The sequence below is a fragment of the Brachycentrus maculatus genome, unplaced genomic scaffold, assembly GCF_059751285.1.
Source record: "Brachycentrus maculatus isolate JH-2025_06_01 unplaced genomic scaffold, ASM5975128v1 h1tg000233l, whole genome shotgun sequence".
NCBI lineage: Eukaryota > Metazoa > Arthropoda > Insecta > Trichoptera > Brachycentridae > Brachycentrus > Brachycentrus maculatus.
Window position 1 is genome coordinate 267138 of NW_028280984.1, and position 21770 is coordinate 288907.

The 21770-nt window shown below is 35.1% G+C and overlaps 2 protein-coding genes across 2 annotated transcripts in view; one reads left to right on the top strand and one right to left on the bottom strand.

The window, feature by feature from the left end:
* The window catches only part of Cap-D2 (CAP-D2 condensin subunit), a 28475-nt gene extending 15962 nt beyond the window's left edge, over positions 1-12513 (bottom strand). Inside the window, exons 1-13 of the mRNA XM_088264559.1 lie at positions 12311-12513; positions 12090-12203; positions 11837-12009; positions 10010-10191; positions 9635-9776; positions 8366-8644; positions 7169-7330; positions 6142-6279; positions 4713-5078; positions 3773-4090; positions 1711-1911; positions 639-1175; positions 409-555 (exon numbers count right to left, since the gene is read on the bottom strand). Of these exons, the coding sequence (XP_088120685.1) occupies positions 409-555; positions 639-1175; positions 1711-1911; positions 3773-4090; positions 4713-5078; positions 6142-6279; positions 7169-7330; positions 8366-8644; positions 9635-9776; positions 10010-10191; positions 11837-12009; positions 12090-12203; positions 12311-12428 (2877 nt within the window). The 5' untranslated portion in view covers positions 12429-12513. The remainder of the gene's footprint in view (positions 1-408; positions 556-638; positions 1176-1710; positions 1912-3772; positions 4091-4712; positions 5079-6141; positions 6280-7168; positions 7331-8365; positions 8645-9634; positions 9777-10009; positions 10192-11836; positions 12010-12089; positions 12204-12310) is intronic.
* Positions 12514-12672: 159 nt separating this feature from the next.
* On the top strand, positions 12673-20483 carry LOC148306675 (uncharacterized). The gene is made up of 6 exons (XM_088264557.1): positions 12673-13067; positions 16088-16301; positions 16736-16984; positions 18338-18661; positions 19190-19279; positions 19391-20483. The coding sequence occupies exons 1-6, from the start codon at positions 12957-12959 to the stop codon at positions 19921-19923; spliced, it is 1521 nt and encodes a 506-aa protein (XP_088120683.1). The 5' UTR covers positions 12673-12956; the 3' UTR covers positions 19924-20483.
* The last annotated feature ends 1287 nt before the right edge of the window (positions 20484-21770 follow it).

Genomic DNA, 21770 nt, shown 5'->3' on the forward strand with positions numbered 1-21770 from the left:
TATTAGTCTCATTTTTATAGGTAATCAGTTGAGTTCTCTCATTCATTCTATATTCTTGTTGTGTCTTATTCTACTGTGCTGGAGGTCCCAAGTTCGATTCCCAGAGGGGAGGGGGTGAAAATAAATAAAAGTGATTTTACATTCTAAATTTAATAATATTTATTTGATATTACCCTGGACTCAGTGACGTGCACAGAGTTTTTAATCAGGGAAGGCAGTAGCATTGGGTAAGAATAAGGCATAGTAGGCACTGGTAGTGTTTCTATATGGAACGCGACCCTGAAGTGCAGGAGTGATCACCTTGCCTTCATGCAAGTAAAAAACTGCATCCATATGATGCAGTGCCCTATGCTTCATTGGGTGCGGAGTCAAGTCCTATTCTACCTGACCTGGGAAAGAAACACTTACCTGTTGCGACATGTTGTGCGCGCGTAATCGGCTAGAGGCACTGGCAGAACTGCTATTTAGTGTAATCTCTCCAATTTTACTACTCTTGCGATTTTTTGCAACCGCTATATTACTCTTGGTACCGGCAACTTTTCTCTGTTCGCGGATCTAGAAGGATGTGAGAAAAAATTATCAGGGGGTGTTAAGTATGAAAAATCATCAAATCACCCGAAAATATAAATAGCTCATACCTCGTTCCGCCTTCGTAATTCCCCATAAACTGTAACATCCAAGTAAATAAGTTGCTGCACGGCAATATGACCCAGGAGGACTATTAATCTACTCAGGTATTCGATAGGATACGACTCAATCTCGTCGTCCTTTCCGCCAAACATATCACTCATCTTTTGCGTTATCTCCTTTAGAAGTTTTACGCACAGCAAATCCGGTGTGTCACAAAGAACGTAGAAAACGTCCACAGCGTTAGTTCCCAGGGATGCGAAATGTTCCATCTTGAAAAAAGTCTCCAGCGTTGTATCGAGAATGCTCTGCAAGAGCGGCGCATCCGTCGGGAGGCGTCTCTGCGACCGTCCCATTGTCAGGAGCATATGCATGGAGAGGACTCTGGTCTTGTAATTTCCCTTGAGGCCGACATTCTGAATGATCTCCAAGTTTGCGGTCGCCACCGAGCCCTTGGCTTTAGCCAGCATCACGAGAAGACTCAGGGCCGCGACGCTGTCTTCTTCGGTGACTTCTTCGTGCTTCTTGGTGAAGATTTCCCATAGCACCTGTAGAACCCAAACACAATTTTAAGTTCGACACCCATAACTTTATTAAAAAAACTGCATTCAAGTATGTAATTATGGTTTCTCAAATTAAAGTTCTAACCAAATTGTGATACCCTAAATTAGAATATTTAATATCACGTGTCTGCCTCCATAGTCTTATGGTCACCACACTCGGCTACCATTCTGAGGGGAACCCAGAAGGGTTCAATGCCCCGGGGGAGGGGGGGTCAAATAAATTAAAAAATTTCACTCTAATATTTATTCAATATTACCTTGGACCTGAAGTGGAGGGCTGATCACCTTTCCTTCATATGTTAACGATCAAGATAACACTTCGTTTATATGATGCAGTGCCCTATGCACCATTGCGGTGCGGATAAGAGTTTGAAGAAGAAGAAGACAACTCTTAACCCCCGACACCGACTGAAGCGGCTAGTCGCACCGCTCATTAGCCAGTGGTGGTAGCGCTGGTAGTCCGATTATCTATATTAAAGAAAGGCCCATGTGGCTCTCCTCATTCTGGTTGTCCCGTTACCTGTATCAAGGGGGGGCCCACGTGACCCTCCTGCAGCCAGCGCGCCAGCAGGGCCTGCAGCGCGGCTGCGTGCCCCCGGTTCGCCCCCCGCACCAAGCGGAGTAGCTTGGTGGCCGTGGCTCCGGCGCACACTCTCTCGGTGCCCCCTTCACTAGTCAAGTACATCTGCCGATAGGCTTTCTCCACCGCATCTTTTTTTTCCTATAAAAAAAATAATATTTATAAAAATGGCAACATTTGAGAATCAGATTGCGATGAAAACATTTTTAACGAGCCAATGTCTATGTGCGTATGAAGCACTAACTTTGTGATTTTCCATCTTATAATTAAAATATAACTTTGTTTTGAAATCGCTATAAATATTTTATGAAAACTTAATTATAATGTCTACCGGTTTCGAATCTAACTGCTTCATTATCAAGACTGATTAATATTATTAATCAGTCTTGATAAAGAAGCGGTTAGCTTCAAAACTGGTAGACATTATAATTAAGTTATAATAAAATATTTATAGTGATTTTAAAACAAGGTTATATTTTAATCATAGACTTTTAGTTATTGTCTCTAAAACTTTATTCCCATATCTCTGCAAATTTTATTTTACGAGTGTGGATCAAATAAATGTCAGAAGCGTTTCAAGGGTGATAAAGAATCTCGCATACATAAATAAACATTGATCACTAGTATACAGATGGTCCTCGACTTTTGCAGTTAATTGGTTTCTGAAATATATACAAATGTCAAAAAGTATGAAAGCAAAGCTATCAGCTAAGAATGTAAAATAAACTATGAAAATTAATTATCAATTAGTATTTTGTCTTTTTTTTATAAATTTTTCAAGCGACATTTTCATATAAACTATGATTAATTTTTTTAATATGAGTGTTCCAAAATTGTACAAATAATTTTACAATTGTGGATAGAGATAAATATGTTCGATTCTTAAGAATTACACTTATACACAGTTCAATTTTACTTTCCACATTCAATTCATGATAGAGTCTTGGAACACGCCACAGCCATATCTTTTTCGATTCAGATATATCGCTCTCTCTTTTCAACAATGTTATATATCAAAAAACTTGATTTTTCAGAAAATCATTTTTAAAGTTTAAAAATATAATAAAATGCATTAAAAATAAATATCAAGCCACTTATTGAACGTTTTACTGTGCAACAGATCTTTTTAGGTAAAACCTGATTGATTTTTCTCCATTTGAAAAATATTTAGTATATATGAAAAAATAATAAAACAATACCTTTTCTTCAAAATGCAAAAACAACACTTTCTGCCCTGTAGCGGGTAAATATTAAGTTTAAAATATGCTGCTTTTTTGATATAGTACATTTTCTGGGCATTCCGAAAACATGCACAACAGAAAATTGACGATTTATAAAATATGACGTTGTTGAAAGGAGTTAGCAACATGTGACATTACTTCTACAGGGTGGATATTTTTGTTATTTTTTTTGTGTTTTTTTTTAAGGAATAACCCACAAAGCCTCTATTAGAGTCTTGTCTGCAGGTAGGATAGTAAGGATAGGGAAGGTAGATGTGAACAATACATCACAAACACCCAGACCAATTGAATATAAATCTTTCTTAAATTTATTTTGCACTTGGATGGAACCCGCGACGCCAGTTTCACAGTCGAGCGTCTACCCAACTACGCCACGACACCGGCGAATAAAAAAGATAATTTTTCTTTGACCTAAAAACATTTTTTCTCTTCTTATTTTTTTAAATATGTCTCTTCTGGTTACAAAAAAATTTAAAGCATCATTTCTAGTCACTAAATGTGTACATATATTTATTTAATATTACCCTGGACTGGTTCCTGAAGCGCAAGAGTGATCACCTTGCCTTCATGTAAGTAATGATCAAGATAACACTGCGTCAATTCGATGCACCATTGGGTGCGGATAAGGGTTAAAAGTAAGTGAGTAAATGTGTACATCTAGAAATAAATTTTATATCAAGATATGTGTAAAACGTCACCAGTTTTGTTCGTGAGACTATGAATAGCTAGGAATTCCCCCGAGACGTATTGTTCGTGCGTACCTGATCCGGTGACCAGACGAGCTGCAGCATGCCCATGATGCCGAGGCTGGCGGTCTCGATGTTGAAGCTGTGCGCCGTGGTGAAGAAGTCGATGGCCTCGTACACGTCCGTGGCCTGCTTGGACATGAGCAGCGTGAACACGAGAGGCACGGCCTGCTGCACTAGCCGGCTGAAGGAGACCGACTCCTCCAGGAAGGCCACCACGCTCTCCTTCTCCTCCAGCTGGAGGATCAGCGCCGACTCTTCCTCCTCCGACATCTCCCCGCTCTTGTTATCCGTGACAAACACGTTGTGCAGGAGGGCAATGAAGTAAGAGATCTGGAAAAACAAATAAAAATCAACCTTTTAGCGCTTCACGTTATGGCGCTTCGACGTCGCCCATTCAAAATTTACTCATTTACACATATTACTTTATATTTGTTTTACAAGCCGAGGCCAAAGAATGTTGGGTCCCTGTATTGTATCATGTAACTTTTTTTTCAATATTCACAGCCAGGATGGCATTTAAGGGTTGAGAAACAGTTGCATTATCTTTTGCATCGTTTATAATGTACAAGGTTTATATTTCATTTAAAAGATTGGTTCCTCTTTTCTGTGATAGAAGAACTTATCAGTATTTGCTCATTGCTGGGAGAAAACTACATAAAACTTCTCAGGAGAAGCTGGACTGTTAACTGTTATCAACAGGCCTTCCGTTCTACTAGAAAAGGGTTCGGCATTTTGTGTCCTAGCTTATTTTATGGTACCAATGTCCTTCACTATTTTTATCGTATATGCTACTACCTCTCATGAAAGTCCCTTATGAACTAGCACGGATCCGAAATCGATAGGTTGTCACCCAAGAATAAACAGACTATTGCACAACTACTGTAGGACTACAACCTGACTTGTAATTTTAGTGAAGTCCAATATCTGTAACAGAGGTATGTAATAAATTTACCTGATCTTTTTTATCCATTTCGCATCTGAGTAGTTTTGCTTCCGGGTACAGTCTCTCGGTATGTCGGATCACCATGAAGGCTCGGAAGTAGTTCTCCTCGTGTAACAACTTCCTGATGGTAGCGTACGCGTCGTTGACTGTCCCCTGAGACAAGGGCGGATCCTCCTGGGTGGGCTGGTCTATCTTGCTCCGGATCACATCCATCAGCGTGTCCTTTATCTCGTTCCACTTCTTCTCCAGTTCCGGATCCACGCCCGGATTCAGCTTGTGCCGCAAACTTTCCAACCTCGCCTTCTCCTTGACCAACTCTTCTTCCAAGATGTTCAATTTCAACTGAGCCGAGAATGGATTGTGCTCAATGAAAACCTATTATTAATAATAAAACAGATTATTAATTTTACCAGCATTCTACGTGAGCTATAATTTAGGCCAATTTTGGAAAAAAAAACAAAATAAAAAGATGTATTAAATCCATCAGGAATATATAAGCTTTCTTACTACTACTGTTTTGCTTTCTATGTAAGTAAAATTAAAAATTAAAAAATAATTATCGATACCAGAAATAAAAAAAGGCTTTAAACAAAATTTCAATTAAAATAAAAGTCTTATTTTACATTTAAATATTTCCTCCATTCCTGTAAAAACAACTCATTTGTCCAATCTAATAAACTAACTCTATCATTTAACTGACGAAGTAGTAATATCTATCTAAACCCTTATTGAATCCAATTGGATGGACTCAGTGTTATCTTGACTATCAATTACGTACAGGCAAGGTGACTAGTTTTGCACCTAAGATACCAATATTTTTCTACCATTTAAGATATCGCTCACTCCTTTCAACAACGTCATAAATCAAAAATTGAACATTTTCAGTTGTGCATGTTTTCAGAATGCCCAGAAAATGTATTATATCCCAGCAAAAGCGGCATATTTTTAACTTAATATTTACCCGCTACAGGGCAGAAAGTGTTGTTTTTGCATTTTGAAGAAATGGTTTTGTTTAATTATTTTTATTAAATACACTAAATATTTTTCAAATGGAAAAAAAAACTTCAGGTTTTACCTAAAAAGATCTGTTAATCTGTCAGTAAGTGGCTTGATATGTATTTTTAATACATTGTATTTCATTTTAAAACTTTAAAAACGATCTCCTGAAAAATCATATTTTTTAATATATGTTGTTGTTGAAAGGAGTGAGCGATATGTGAATTTGGGATGTTTTTTTAAAAATTATTATATCCACAGTAAACTGGTCACCTTGCCTCCATGTAACTAATGATCAAATCAACAATGTCCCCAATGAACCCATCAGGTGCGGCTAAGGGTTAGAAAATAAAGGCCATACAAGGGTGGCTCATCTTGCAGGCGGGCGGTGGCTCGCCCAGGACCAACCGCTGTCTAGTGACAAACAGGAAAGTGTTATTACCTTGAGTAGCTGTACGGCATTCTTCCGTACGAGGGTGGCCTTATCTTGCAGGCGGCCGATGGCTCGTGCCAAGACACGCTGCTGTCTAGTCACGGGGACACAGCCTTCACGCTGGAGCCTGCACCAATTCTGCAACACCTATTTTAAAAACATTTAAAATATAATTTAATTTTGAATAATTTATAAAGTGACATTTTCGTAAAATACTACCTCGAGGGCGCTTATAGAGATATGGATTATGATATGAAAATGATAATGATAGGTGAAAAAAATATTACAGAAAGATATTGGCTGAGTCTGAAGGAGGGGAAAGTGGAGCCGCTGTATTATTGCGCCTTCTTCTCGGTTTTCTTGAGCTGCAGCATGGCCAAAATATTGGGCTGGACGCCTCCCTGAGCGATAGTAACGCCGGAGAGCAGCTTGTTGAGCTCCCGTCATTGTGGATAGTCAACTGCAGATGGCGGGAGGTGATGCTGGTCTTCATGTTGTGTCTGGCGACATTGCTGGTCATATCCAACACCTTAGCAGCCAGGTATTCCATGATGGCTGCGAGGTATACAGGCGCACAAGCCCCAACTTTCTCAGCGTAGTAGATACGAGCAGTTCCGAGAAATTATCACATCACACACCAAGCTAACTTGGGATGGATTGCTGTATTGCATTATTGACACATTTTTTTCAAATAACAGCTAAGCTTTAGAACTTTTTTCACTTTTTACTATTTCAATTTATCACCAATCACAGTATTTCCATATTTGCAAAAAATTGGAGGTTTTAGACGCAAATATCCGGGGGAATCTGTTTAAAGTGATGGAGAAAGTTCCTACAGCAGCTATACAGAGCTTAACCGAGATACTAACTTACTCACACTTACTCTACTGACCCAGAAACAATATTAGCAGTTGGCATACTGTGTTGGTACAAGTGAGGCATTAGGTACAATTCATCACCTACAATTTTAGCTTCAACTGAAATTTTGATACTTTATTCTGGTATTGCCAAATATGACAAAGGAAACATACTTTACCTTAGACCTAACATAGGCAGACACGTCATGAAGATGCTCTTCAAGGTCATCGAGGAAATCATCCCTCATGGTGCGTTTCTCCTCTGACTGACCTTCCCCTTTGAGTTCCCGGCACAGGATTTCGCACATCATTCCCAGAACGCTGCAGCGCAGAGGGTAACACTGGAATGCACACCCATTTCATCAAATCAGGCGGACGATAATGAAAACTGAATCGATTTCAGTCCAAGTAGTTAAGTTGCGGCGGCATTGAAAGGAGTGAGTGAGTAAACAAATTTGAAGTGTGAATTTGAATCGAAGCAGGTATGCCAAATACTTGAAAGGTTAGGAGTCAAAATAATGGGCGGGTACGTATGAGAAGATGCATGAACGTAGAAGAGGCGAAGAATATTTGCAAAGACAGAGTGGTGTGGCGTTACATCTTCTCTGCCTACCCCTGCGGTTAAGCGGCGTGATGCTTAGTTAGTTATTTAGCGTACTTACCTCATTGTTATTCAGGTAGCAGGTATAAATTGGCAATATGTACCAATTTTGGGAGAGTATTTTTCAGTAATTTAGTATATTTTAAAAAATAATTAAATAATACCTTTTCTTCAAAATGCAAAAACAACAATTTCTGCCCTGTAGCGGGTAAATATTAAGTTAAAAATATGCCGCAATTGTTGGGATATAGTACATTTTCTGGGCATTCCTAAAGCATGCACAACTGAAAATTGACAATTTATAAAATATGACGTTGTTAAAAGGAGTTAGCGACATGTGACATTACTTCTACAAGGTGGATTTTTTTGTTATTATTTTTTTTTTAAGGAATAACCCACAAAGCCTCTATTAGAGTCTTGTCTGCAGGTAGGATAGTAAGGATAGGGATGGTAGATGTGAACAATACATCACAAACACCCAGACCAATTTAAAAAAAAAAAAAAATTTGAATTTATTTTGGACTTGACGGGAACCCGTGACGCCAATTTCGCAGACGAGCGTCTACTCAACTATGCCACGGCGCCGGCGGATAAAAAAGATAATTTTTCTTTGACCTGAAAACATTTTTTCTCTTCTTATTTTTTTAAATATGTCTCTTCTGGTTATAAAAAAATTTAAAGCAAGCTCATTGTTATTCAGGTAGCAGGTATAAATTGGCAATATGTACCAATTTTGAAAGAGGATTTTGATTGAGTAATTTAAAAGCGTAGTTACCTCGTCGCTGTCCAGGTAGCAGCGCATGGCCTGCGCGGCGGGGATCATGTGCGCTGGCAGCAGCTGCGTGAGCTCGGCCAGCAGCGCGGCGCAGTGGCGCTGCGCGGGCGCCGAGTCCCCCGCGCCGGCCGCCCCCTCCCCCGCGCCCCCCGCCGCGCCCAGCGCCTCGCCCAGCTCGCGCACCAGCCGCGCCACCAGCCCGCCCAGCCCCCACACCTCCACCAGCTGCGCGATGCCCGCGCAGATCGGCGACACGGCGTGCTCGTACAGCTGGACCATCTGTTTCGCAAACGGTTACTGTAATCGCCTTCCGCATCATCCCAACACCCATTCAATGCAAGCTCTACTGTCCCAATTTCACAACCCAAAGAAAAGTATCATTTTAATAATTTGCCAACCCTAATTGTTGAGGTCCTCACCAAAACTTTACATTTCCATTATAAATGATTTATAATGGGAATGTATGTAAAGAAAGTGACTTTCTTAATTTTGAATTATGCGAAATATTGGTATGGCGCCAAAGTTTATAAAATATTCCGTGTACCGATACTCGGCCGGTACTTGGACGGCAGTCAGGTGGACATTGGAACAATACTACCAGTGTGTTGTATAATTAGATTTTATATTTTATATTGATAGAAAAGATGAAATAAGGACTTTAAATGTTGTTTCTTTTTTTTTTACAGGTGAGTGAATCTATTAAAGAGTTAATACATATAAGATATTGTTTAAGAGTTTCTATAAGTTAATTAATAAGTATATGAAATAAATCTGTTGTTTACAGAAATTGCAATTAAGTATTTATTTGGTTACTTCCAGTATTATATATTATATGTATATAAAATAAATTAAAGTAATCAGGAATTCTAGCTTGTAAAATTGTTACATTTTGGCGTGATTTAATAATTTCATATTGGTTTAACACAGGATTGGTCACGTTTTGTCGCAACTTTAATTAAGATTTTGATAGAATACAGTAAACAGAACAAATTTGCACTTAAAGGATTTTTTGTGGAATATTGAGGACCAACAATTGTTGATGAATGTAAGGGTGGTGGCTCCGGCCAGTCACCACCCTTACATTTGCCAGGGAAACCGCTAGTCAAGTTCAAATCAAAATCACATAGGATGTGGCATATGATATGAGGGGGCATAGTCTAGCTGACTATAATGTGGTATCGCGTAACTCATTAAAGATGAAAAAATGCTAATTTTAAACATCCTAACTCGACTGTATACCACATAACTCCCAAAGATTTATTTACAAACCTGAACAAGTTTGATGGTGCAGGAAAGTCCGTGGTTATACTTTTTATTAAGAACACCCAGTACTTGGAACACTGTTTCTCGTGTAGTTTTGTTTTTAATAGAGACATCTTCCATCGCTCTGTAGCAGGGCTGGGCAACTAGACTGAAAACATTTTAAATTAATCAGTAGCATTAAGTCCCAAAAACACAATGTCAAGTGCAGTCTTGTGATTTTTCATATTAATTTATTAGCCAATAATCCAACATCGTAACAAAAGCCCATTTGATAGACACCTTTAATTTTTACAAAAAATACTTGGCCTGAGCACTGAGGCGTAATTTATTTGCAGCTATGAAAAGGTTAATCTGCATGACGATATCTTTTGAAAAACTTACTCGACAAAAGTGTCATCAGCAAGAGGAGGATCCCACAGTCGGTTGAGAGGAAGCTGGAGCAAGTTGTAGATGACATCCAGAGCCGTGCGTCTCTCTCCCTCTCTCCATTCCCCTTCCTTTTCCACATTATCAGTGTTAGCCCCTTTCCGACCACGCTTGCCCAGGGTTAAAGTTGCAGCCATCTAGATATAAAACGTGTATCTTATTTTTAAGAATTCATTATTTTTATTTGGAAACAACTTCATACATTTTTTATTTAATTTTATTTATTTTTTATTTGTATACATTTATTTAAATCACAATTTATACATATTTAGAACTTATTTTTTTTGCAGACCCACCAAGCCAACTTGTGTGTCTTGTATTTAATATCAATAACAGTATAAAAATACTTCTCCATCTTTTTCAAACCCTTATCCACACCCCAATGGTGAATACAGCACTGTATCATAAAAACGCAGTGTTATCTTGATTGTTAACAAACGAAGAAAAGGTGATCAGCCCTTCGCTTCAGGTACCAGTCCAGGGTAATATTGAATAAATATTGGAGTGAAAAAATCACTTTTATTTTATTTGACCCCCCTGGGAATCAAACCCGGGACCTCCAGAACTGTAGCCGAGTGTGATGACCATTAAATTACAGAGGCGGACTAAATACTATAAAAATACTTAATACAGTAAAACCTCGCTCTGGCGGACCTTTATGAAACGAGCTTCAAATGTAAAAAAACTTAAAACGTCCCCTGTCCAAGAGTCGCTGTATATAAAAAAAATTTAGAGGCCATGATAATAACAAATCATGTCTCAAAACTTCAAAATTGCATACAAAACTTGATTCCTTTTTCAAAGCAGGATTACCGAAAGCAAGCGGGTCAGTATCAAACGACAACGAAACGAGTTTTCGATGATGATAAATAGAATTTTGTTTGTGTTTTGTTTTGTTTATTTATATCAAAATACAGTACTCATATTTTCAAAAAAAGTTTTTTTTATTCTTCTTCTTTTTTTAGGACTATGTCCTGTAATTCTCCAGTCCCCTCCTGGGAGGTGGAACACCAGCTATCTTGCTTATCTAGCTTACCAGTGGTCTTCCTGGGGGTCTGATCCCGTTTATGCTGCTGATTTCTGATTTCTCCAGAAACATCTTACACATCGCAGATTTTTCTTATTTCAGAGTTTCTAACTCTGTCGCGAAGTGTTAGGCCTGCAATGGGTCGTAGAGTCTTCATTTCAGATGTCCTAAGAATGCTTTTTGTTCTCGCGGTGTCGGCTCTTGTTTCTGTGCCGTATGTCAAGATCGATCTTACGCAGGTCTCAAAGATTCTCACCTTACTCTCTTTTGGCATGAATTTATTTCACCATACAAATTTTTTTAAGCATCCAGCTACAGCAGAGGCTTTGTTTGCTTCTCTCTTACTTCATTATACAGATCATTGCTGCTGGACACTTCGACAATCAAATACTTGAATTGCATAACTTGCCCTATGATTTCATTATTGATTGCAAGCTTGCATCGTATTGGATGTCTCGAAGTGACCATGCTCTTTGTTTTGTTTATGGAGATTTCCATATTAAATCTTTGAGATGAAAGATGGAATCTATAAACCTCTGGAGATCATCTTCGGAATTGGCAATTGTTTTTTTACTATTTATTTTAAACCTATCTTTATAAAACAGACTTTTGGCTTTAACAGACATCTATTTCCCCCAATTAGTCCATTGTATCGAGGTTTTACTGTACAAAGTAGGGTCGTGCTACTGGGAATAGTAGCTTGTTTATACAAATGAAGTATTTTAAAGTAAAATCAATAAAACCAATAGACTCACCTCAGCTTGCAGTTTGGAGTCTTTAGCCTTCATCAAGCTAACATGGAGATACAAAAGCATCTTCAGGCAGTTGAGAATACGAACTCTTGTATCGGAATCTATATCTTTTTCTTGGAAAATGTTTTCCAAATAGCCGCATAACTGCTGACATGCTCTCTCCACGTATTCAAAACCTATTGGATTAGAACAAAAAAAATATTTGTAAAAATGTACTTAAACCCTCATATGACCAGTGAATGTATTTTTTCAATACCTTTATTGATAATAATCCACTCGAGTTTATTTCCGTGAACCAAAATGGAAAAATATGTATCAAAATGATCGAAAATAAAATCAACCCCAGAGTTATTGTAAGCACGGACACCCTCTGAAACAATAAATATAATTTAATATTGCAATTAAGTACCTATTGAGGTATCTCCTACATTGTCAATAATGTTGTTATTATTAAAACTTATTGGAAATATACACAACCTTGAAGTTTAGCCGCCAAAATTCCCGGAGGCACTACATCCTCGACACAATATTGGCCGGTGTGTGATTCTAAGAGCTCATCTTTTTGCAAAGGAATGACAAATTCAAAATCTGTCATTTTTTTGATAATAATATTTTTATCCTTTATTTCACGTAAACAAAACAAAACTGCATAACTTCAAATCCGTTAATAAAGTGACAGTTTCAAATTTTCGAATATATTTTCCATAAACAAACCATCCGTACTTTTCGTTTACGCAGGTACTTTTGTCTACTTCAAAATCATAGGTTTCTATGGTATCCTCTATCATGTGATGTCTCTGGTCATTCGTCACGCATTCAATTCAATATTCCATCTAAATACTGTATAATCTATGGTCTTATCGTGCGAATTATTTGCGAATTGCGCTTCGCGTACATTTGCGTGCGTATTGTTCGTGGATTTGTTATTATGATTTTTTCATAAACATTTTAGTTATGTGGGTTACACGCGTGATATAATTAGCTGTCGTTAGTAATATACAATTAGTTAGTCAGTGCTTTGGCCACTTTACATAATGTCTAAGTGGTATTGAATTATGCATGAAAGGTTTAATATTATTTCAAGTTTTTTTCATTTTATTAATATAGTGTCGCCTTTTAAGAAATGGGTTTATTAAATTTTTTATACATTTTTATTTTGTGCCTTTGCCACGCTGAATCATTGCACGAACTTTGTGCAAAAACATCATTCCAAAATGTCAACTGCGATAAACAGGTGTGTATAGTTTTATCCTTCAAATTGGGTCATTAGACATAGTATTTCCATAATTTGTAAACATAACTTGGAAACGAGTTTTAAAAAATCAATTTAGATGAAATCACCCCACAATATGTTTAATTTATTTTTGTTATTGTAAGCCGTCATGTCACGCTAAGGATTTAGATTTAGAAAGTATATTTATCTAATTGTAACCTGACAAACCATAATTCGCTACTCTATTTCCTATCTAATTAATATTCTCACGTTGAATGTTACCATTTTTTTATTGTTTTTTTGACCTTTTACTCCCCTCAAACCATTGTTTATACAATTAGCACACGTAAACAGGTTTTTCACTATTTTCGTGTAATTGGTATCAAAAGAAAATTATTATTATTATTTGAAAGAAGTGGAAACCATACTGTTTATTTCAAAATTTCATATTTCCAATAGGAAAATTGGCTTATACATTTTCAAATAATATCGTAAGAATTTTTATGATTTATGACTTTGTTTTTATTTATGACTTTGTACATATGATATTTATATAATTTTCCTTGAAGCAGTATCTTAAATGTGAGAATCCTATGCGTGGCTTATTCAATGTCATGATTGAAAACTAGTTGGTAACGTCAATAAAAAAAAAGTATTGGAAGATTTGCACACTTAAACCTGTTTAAAGCCATAAGCAAAATAGGTATACTTACCACTTTAAGTGGAATGTTAAAACCTTTTCGACAAACCAGTTGAACTTCCATGATGTGAGGTCAGAATGTCGCAGTCGAAAAATCATAATGTGTTTGTTATCGATCAAAACTACATGGATGCGTACTATACCCATATATCGATCCCTTCTACGCATACTAATGTAAAAATCATAATGTGTTTGTTATTGACCAAAACTATATGGATGTGTACTATACCAAAACTATATTGATCCTTTCTACGCATACTAATGTAAATATCATAATGTGTTTGTTATTAACCAAAACTACATGTATGCGTACTATACCTATATATCGATCCCTTCTACGCATACTAATGTAAAAACCACTATTCAACAGTTTTATGTTTTCTGTATATGTTCTGTTTTCTGCATTTTTTTTACAATAAATTAAAAAACCTTGCAATCAAAACCTTAGTAATATTTAGATTTGTACTAGACAAAATGTGTGCAGATCTTACTCCTGTAAGATTGAAATGATCTTTGCAAATTTACAGGAAAAGGCACAAAATGCATTTTACATGAGTCAGTTGCAATGATTTCTGCATGTTTCATTCAAATGAACTCAGAAAGTTTCTTTTTTGACACCACGACATATCTATGTTGGAATAGGAAAAGCTGTTATTAAGCAAAGTTATTTCTATTTGTATGTAAAGTTTGTATCTTGTATTAAATTAAATGTATAAAATAACTTCTAAGCGGAGATAATCCAGATTTGTGAACACGTATTTGGACGCACTCAAAATGTTGTCAGAAAGTATCACCCAGTTTGGCAATATTTCTTTTATCTCGCTTGTAAAGATTACTTCCTCCACATCTGGGTTCTCTGTGTTGCCAATTAAAAAAAAAAATCATATGCTATTATGAGTATAGCTCCTTTACTTTATTCTTTATTCATTAGAATCTTCTTAATCCACCTCTCCCATCTGCTTTCCGAAGATCACAATCTCCTCTACTATTGCGACTCCAGTTTTAAATCCTTCTCTCCATCACCTCAAACTAGCAGTGAGCCATTGCTTGGAAATGACATTTTGAAATCAGAAAGTACCCGCTAGTCCATAGGCTGCAGGATAGGAGTGGTGTTGGGTGGAACCTGAATCATGAAACTATAAAAAATATATCGGCAGTTCCTCATATCTTGAAATCTTATAAGTTAGAGCACTTCTAAGTTGAGACATTACTGTATGCATGAAAAATATCTTTGTAGTTCTATAATTAATAAAAATACTTGTTTACAACATTTTGAGTCTGTCCAAATACTAGTTCACAAAATCTGGATTATCTCCAATTACAGGAGTTATTTTCATATTAAATTTTTTCATGTTATTTTCATTATATGAAATTAACTCCTTAATTGGAGATAATCCAGATTTTGTGAACGAGAATTTGGACACACTAAAAATTTTGTAAATAAATTATCTGGTCAAATTTTATAAGCTTAAATAATAAAAATGAAAATGATATTTTCTGGCGTTTCTCGTGTGTGTGATTATCCAGGATTCGGACCTCACAAACTAATAAAAGAGTTTCTGCTCAATAAAAAGCTTCTTTTCATTCTCACCAATGGATGTCTCTAGTGAAGTTCTAGTGATTCAAGAACAATGTTTCAAAATTGGTTCATATATCGCTCACTCCTTTCAAGAACGTCATAAATCAAAAACTGTAAATTTTCAGTTGTGCATGTTTTCGGAATGTTCAGAAAATGTACTATATCCCAGCAAAAGAGGCATATTTTTAACTTAATATTTACCCGCTACAGGGCAGAAAATATTGTTTTTGCATTTTGAACAAAAGGTATTGTTTAATTATGTTTTTAAATATATTAAATATTTTTCAAATGGAGAAAAAATCTTCAGGTTTTACCTAAAAAAATAGGTTGCACAGAAAAAAGTTCAATAAGTGGCTTGATATTTATTTTTCATACATTGTGTGAAATTTTTTAACTTTAAAAACGTTCTCCTGAAAAATCATGTTTTTTTATTTATGACGTTCTTGAAAGGAGTAATCAATATATAGAACTTCCAAGAATTTGAGTAGTGTGGTTGTCAATAATGGGTAGAATTGGTGAATGTTACACGTGTGTAAAGTGATCACTTAAACTAGCCTATGACGGTCTTCAGCCCCGTAAATGCCCGGACTTCCATATTCTTCTTCATCTTTGATGAGATGTAAAAAAATAATATAATACTTGTTATTTGAAGAACTATTACCTGAAGATCCAACAGAAAGTTCAACTGTAATTAGAAATACATGTTGGAAAACTTTGAATCAAAATTTTAGCGATATCTTTATTTTTATTTATTTATTTCAGCTGTGGGTGGACGGTTTGAATAGAGGTGATTGCATGGTAAAATATTACATTACCAATAGCACTACTTGCTCAGAATTAGACTTCCACTCGGAAGTCACTTCCCATGCTTACTTGGGTGATGTGCAGATTGAACCCTTTGTGTGGGATTATAAAGAACAACACAGTCTTTATTTTACTCTCTTCAATGTGATTTTCTCCAATATTCAATGGCACCGTAAGTAACACATAGTCATCCCTATATTCTTGGTCATGTTCTTATTTATGCATTGTAATTAAATTGCCCGCCACATAATGATAAGCGTGTTTAGCTACCGTGCTGCATGTCCTGGGTTTGATTCCCAGTGGGGGGTGAAAATTAGTGATTTTCAACTCTATATTACCCTGGACTGATACCTGAAACGGAGGGCTAATCACCTTTCTTTCATGTAATTTACGATCAATATAACACGCCATTAATACAATGCAGTGCCCTATGCATCATTGGCTGCGGATAAGGGTTAGATTAAGGAATTGAGAATTAAAGCGAGGTGTTCTCACAAGCTTCAGGCTAACCAATCCAGGATAGCGTGAAAAACAATCACTCGAAAAATACCCAATATTTTTATTCTAGAATAATAGTTTTAAAATTTTTTGTTCATTTCATTTTAGATATGAAGTTTCGCTTTGAATCAAGGAGTGAAAATAATACAAAGGGATATAAGAATCATTGTCGGGAGATATTCATCAATACTAATAAATCTATAAGTAATATTTCTTCCTTGAACTATGACTGCCACTGGTCGGACCAAGATCGCAGATATCAGAATGAAAAGTACTATTTTGATTTCGAAGCGTCAGGAAAAGGCGGCGTCTCAAGAGGCAGATATATTTTTATTGTTCCACCTGTTAAAACACTATGTAAGTATTGTATCAGGCCATAACATTTGTTGGTTTTTAATTATGTACATACATATATAAAAGAGATTTTTATACATGTATCTACTTGGCATATCCTCTTTACGATCCTAAGGCTGTTTTGTGTGGGTTTTTAAAATACATTTGTAAAAATGTCAAGGTTAAACCTTTAAGTCTTGTTGTTTTATTTTGATTGTTAAAATTTCTGCTGAGAATCAAATGTTTTCCTTATTACATCAAGACACATTTACATATAACTTATTTTATGTATTTTAAAATATTTATGGGTTCTCTTTCCAAAGTTCAACTATAATTTCTATGTAAAGTAACGTTTTAATGCCTTTACAAGTCTGAACGTGTAACAGCGACAGTTGAATGTTTTTTAAAGTTATTTTTGTGTGAAGAATGTGCCAGATTCAAAAGAAAAAAAAAATCATAATAAAACTTCAACTGTGATCAGCTTTCATAGCAGTCCTTTAAAAATGGTATTGAAAATATAATGTTTTCTTCTGTTATATGTACGCCATTGTAGTTAAGCCTACCTTTTATGTGCATTTGCCAAATATGAGAATAAGTATTTTGTACAAAATTGAAATATAAATACAAGACAATTCTAAAATATATATTTGAGCCACTTGAAATGTTCAAATTGAATATCTGTCTGTCTGTCTGATATCGACACTATTCCACATCTTTTGTGATTCTTATTTTTCTAGTTATTATTATTTTAATAGGCCTTATTGAAGTTCTATAATCTATATCTTATGTTAATATTAATATCTAAAAAAATTAGAAAAGCTCCATGTATCGAAATTAACACCACTGGGATGATTTTTCATTGGAAAAATCCACAAACCTTCTATTTTAGAGGCTTGTCCGCGAGTTGATTAATAAGGATAGGGAAGGTAAATATAGAATACAACAACAAATACCCAGACTATTTTAAAATAAGTATTTCTGGAATTAATTTTGCAGTTGGCGGGAATCGAATCCGTGACACTTGTTTTGCAGTAGTATTTACCCCACTACGCCACTGTGGCAGATATTTATCTTAATCCAGGCCTTTTTATTGTTTTTTAATCTTTTTTTCCCTATCTTGTTATCTAAGATTAATTTTTTTTTTTTTACGTTATACTACTAAATTGTGAGGAGTCATAAATATTAGAAATACTTGATAAAAATGTTCAATGCCACTTGTTCATAGTCCAATGAGCGCTTTTACCTAATGATGGGCATCTTCAGTGGAACATAGGGTACCACATTGGATCAACACGGTGTTATCCTAACTCGTGTAAATTGCAAAAATATCAACTAAATTTTTGTCCGCTTTATCTGAACTATGTTCATTTTTTTCAGCTCTCACCTCCGAAGACTGGGCGCCTTTTGTATATCTGAATGTTATAAATCCGCAACTTGTGGATATCCACGTTGTTTCTCCCGATGAAAACATAACCCTGGACAGATATGACATCAAAGGTTATTACGCGTTGCACAAAGCGGACATGCTTGACAGAGGAAATACCTTTAATGTATCTTCAGCTCCGCTCATTCGAGGCAAAGAATCAATATATTCTTACACAATCTCCGAGTCTGGATGGTTCACTTTTGAAATAACTCCAATCGGCCCTCATTGCTTTGAAAATATGTGTAAACCCGTATTAAGTCCCACAATTAATATTGGTGAGTTATTTTTTTGTCTGTTGAAAATTTGGTTTCTTGTTGATATTAGTGAATTCTCCGTATTTTCAAATAACGTGTCGCATCTGAATTCCGCAGATATGAAAAATGCTAAAATAGGAGAGAAAAGTTATAGAAAATGAAATCTTATTGAAGTGTTCAATAACTGTTTTCGATTGCAAAATTACACATTGTTATCGGTTGGTCTTTTTTATCAACTTCGACCCTAATTACACTCAGACAGTTTGCCAACTGACCCTCAGTATACTAATCAAAAGTAACCGTAAACCCAATTCCGTTCTGTACAATGTTTTTTAGTGTCTCCGCGCTCTACCAAAAATAAGCAAATTAAACGCTTTTAAGCGTCTTCCACTTAATACCAACAGTATGTAAAAGACATCAAGAATACCTCTCTCATACTGCTATTTTTCAGTTCAATGTTTTTATTCCTACATTTAAAAAAAATGTGTAAACGTTTAAGCCTCTAAACGTACATAATTTAATTGATTTTAATTTTCTGGTTTATTGTAGAACAAGATAAAATTGTTTACTCAATTTTATGGATCGCATTGGTTTTTATAATCTTTTGGATTCCCATCATCGTTTGGCTGGTCTTTGGAGGTAAGTTCTATTAAAATTATCAATTAAAATATCTCTTTGATTATGTCGATTTGTGAATTCCATTTGTCAAAATGAAATAAAGATTTAACAGCTTATTTTTTTAAATTTTAGGTACAACAAAGAAGTTCAGACCGAACGTTCTAATTATTCATCCACCGGGCAATAAAATGGATGCGGAAATAATCGATTTACTCGGTCAATACTTCGTATCGGAGCTGAACTGGAAAGTGATGGGGAAAAAGGACATCAAGCTAACGGAACACAACGACCCCTACATGTGGTGCATGGAAGCATTCAACAAGGCCGATGTCATCTTGTACATAGTAAACCCGCACTCCAAGGACCAAACTAACGTAGATTACGCAGAGACAAATATCTATAGAAATTTAGACCAGCTTTTATTGAAACATGTGAGGAATGGTACATTAAGCTGTCCCATCGTAAACGTACTGTTTGAACAATATAAGACAAAACAGGTTCCCGATGAATTGAAACACATGAAGACGTTCCGATTGTTGAGAGACTGGTTCCCTTTACTCCGTTTCGTTATGCATTTCAACACTTGGGATAGAATAAAGCACCCGCTACCTAAATTACGTTTGTCCAAAATTGGAAAACAACTTTATGCGCTCTTAGATACTTAGGAACTATACATACGTATTTGTAAACCAGTATTTTGAATAAAATTACAAACATGTAAATCACAAATACAGTTAATATCTAAAAAAATTAAATTCTCCACTTAAGAAATGCGATAACGTTTCAATGGATAGTGTTTTTATGTTTTATACTAAGTTAATAATTTTATTTGATTGACGCGCAAAACCTCGAAGTCAGTACTATAAACAAAAGTTATATATTATGTTATAAATATTTATATAGAATATATGCGCATACTTAACTGCACATAGATTAGCATGTAATTTATAAACAATTATGGAACAAACATTACTGTGATGTATTTTATCAATTATAAGGTATAAAGACTGACTTAACTTACAAAATATTCAGTATCAATATTACTTCTTTTGTTCAGTAAACACGTGCAATATTATTATGGTAGGAATAAACAGCTGAACAGAACAATATTATGATTTATTGTCCAGAAATAAATTATGTATAATGAAATGTAAAGATTTATTATCTCTACAATTTAACCCTTTGTGCTAAATAGTTTCTGCTATGCATATCTGCCAACTCAAAAGTATGTTTTAAGAAAACAAAACAAACAAAAAAAAGTAGGTTTACAAGGAATAGAATGGACATGGCAATTGATTGTATGAAGTTTTTCATAATTAAATATCTGTAGTACTAATCGAATTTTGAGTAGTATGTACAGAAATGATTCTTTCACAGATCATATATTATTTGTGTGTATGGGTGATTTAGCACATTTACATATCATACAGTATGTTCAAAATCACCCTAATATTACAAAAAATGTAAATAATTTAATATTTTATAATTTGAACTTGGATACTTCTACACTAACGTAACAATATTACGAATAGAATGCTATTTATTGAATTGCACTAATATGATCCTTGGTTAATTAATATTGAAAAATGAAACACCCAGTGTATTAAAAATAGCAAAATAAAATTAGTAAATAATTTTTTTTTTAAAGTATGTAAATCTAAATGTATTAAATGGTAAGATCAGTTTAAATCATAATTAAATGTAAAAAAATTATGTTAGTCTAAAATTGTAAGATTTTTTAAAGTGTTTATATTTGCAGAGTTGTCAGCCGGATAAAGGTATTTATTGTCATATTAGGTCTAGATGTTTAGTAATTGTATTTAATAAGTATCTTAATACTTTTCTTTTACTTTATATTAAAGTATATACACACATATATACAACTATATTAATTGATTTGGAGAGTAAAAATATTTTAATTAAACCAATAAATAATCCAAAAAAAACCCTTTTCAATTCCTATATTCACATTGAAGACAATAAACTGTATTTTTGGAACCAATAACCTCCTTTTAGATTTAAGTTTTGTATGAATATTTCTTTATGGAACTGCATTTAATATAATACGACTAACTACTATATAGCTTTTTATATCATTTGACCAGTGACCGGGTTTCATCATTACCGACATCATCAGGCTAGTCTTTACTAGACGTTTGGCTAGACAAAATTATTTATATACACAAGGCAGAGATTCAAAATCATGATTTCTATGTAACTTGTCTAAGGACATATATTTTAACTGAATTTATGTAGTGTGTAATAATCATTATTTATAAAATATGATTTTGAATTTAAAGTAAATTTTTACTATAGAAATGTATTTTTGCAACTGAATTTAAATAATGTACAAACATTGGAACTGCTGGTTGACAGCTCCTACCGCACGGTACTCGTCCGGGGAAATCCGGTATTATCAGAAATGTAAAACTCCCGTCAGTTACTTCTTATCAACTGGACATTGAGGCATCTATTGCTTCTTTTCTAATATGTATGTATGACCTGGTCATTG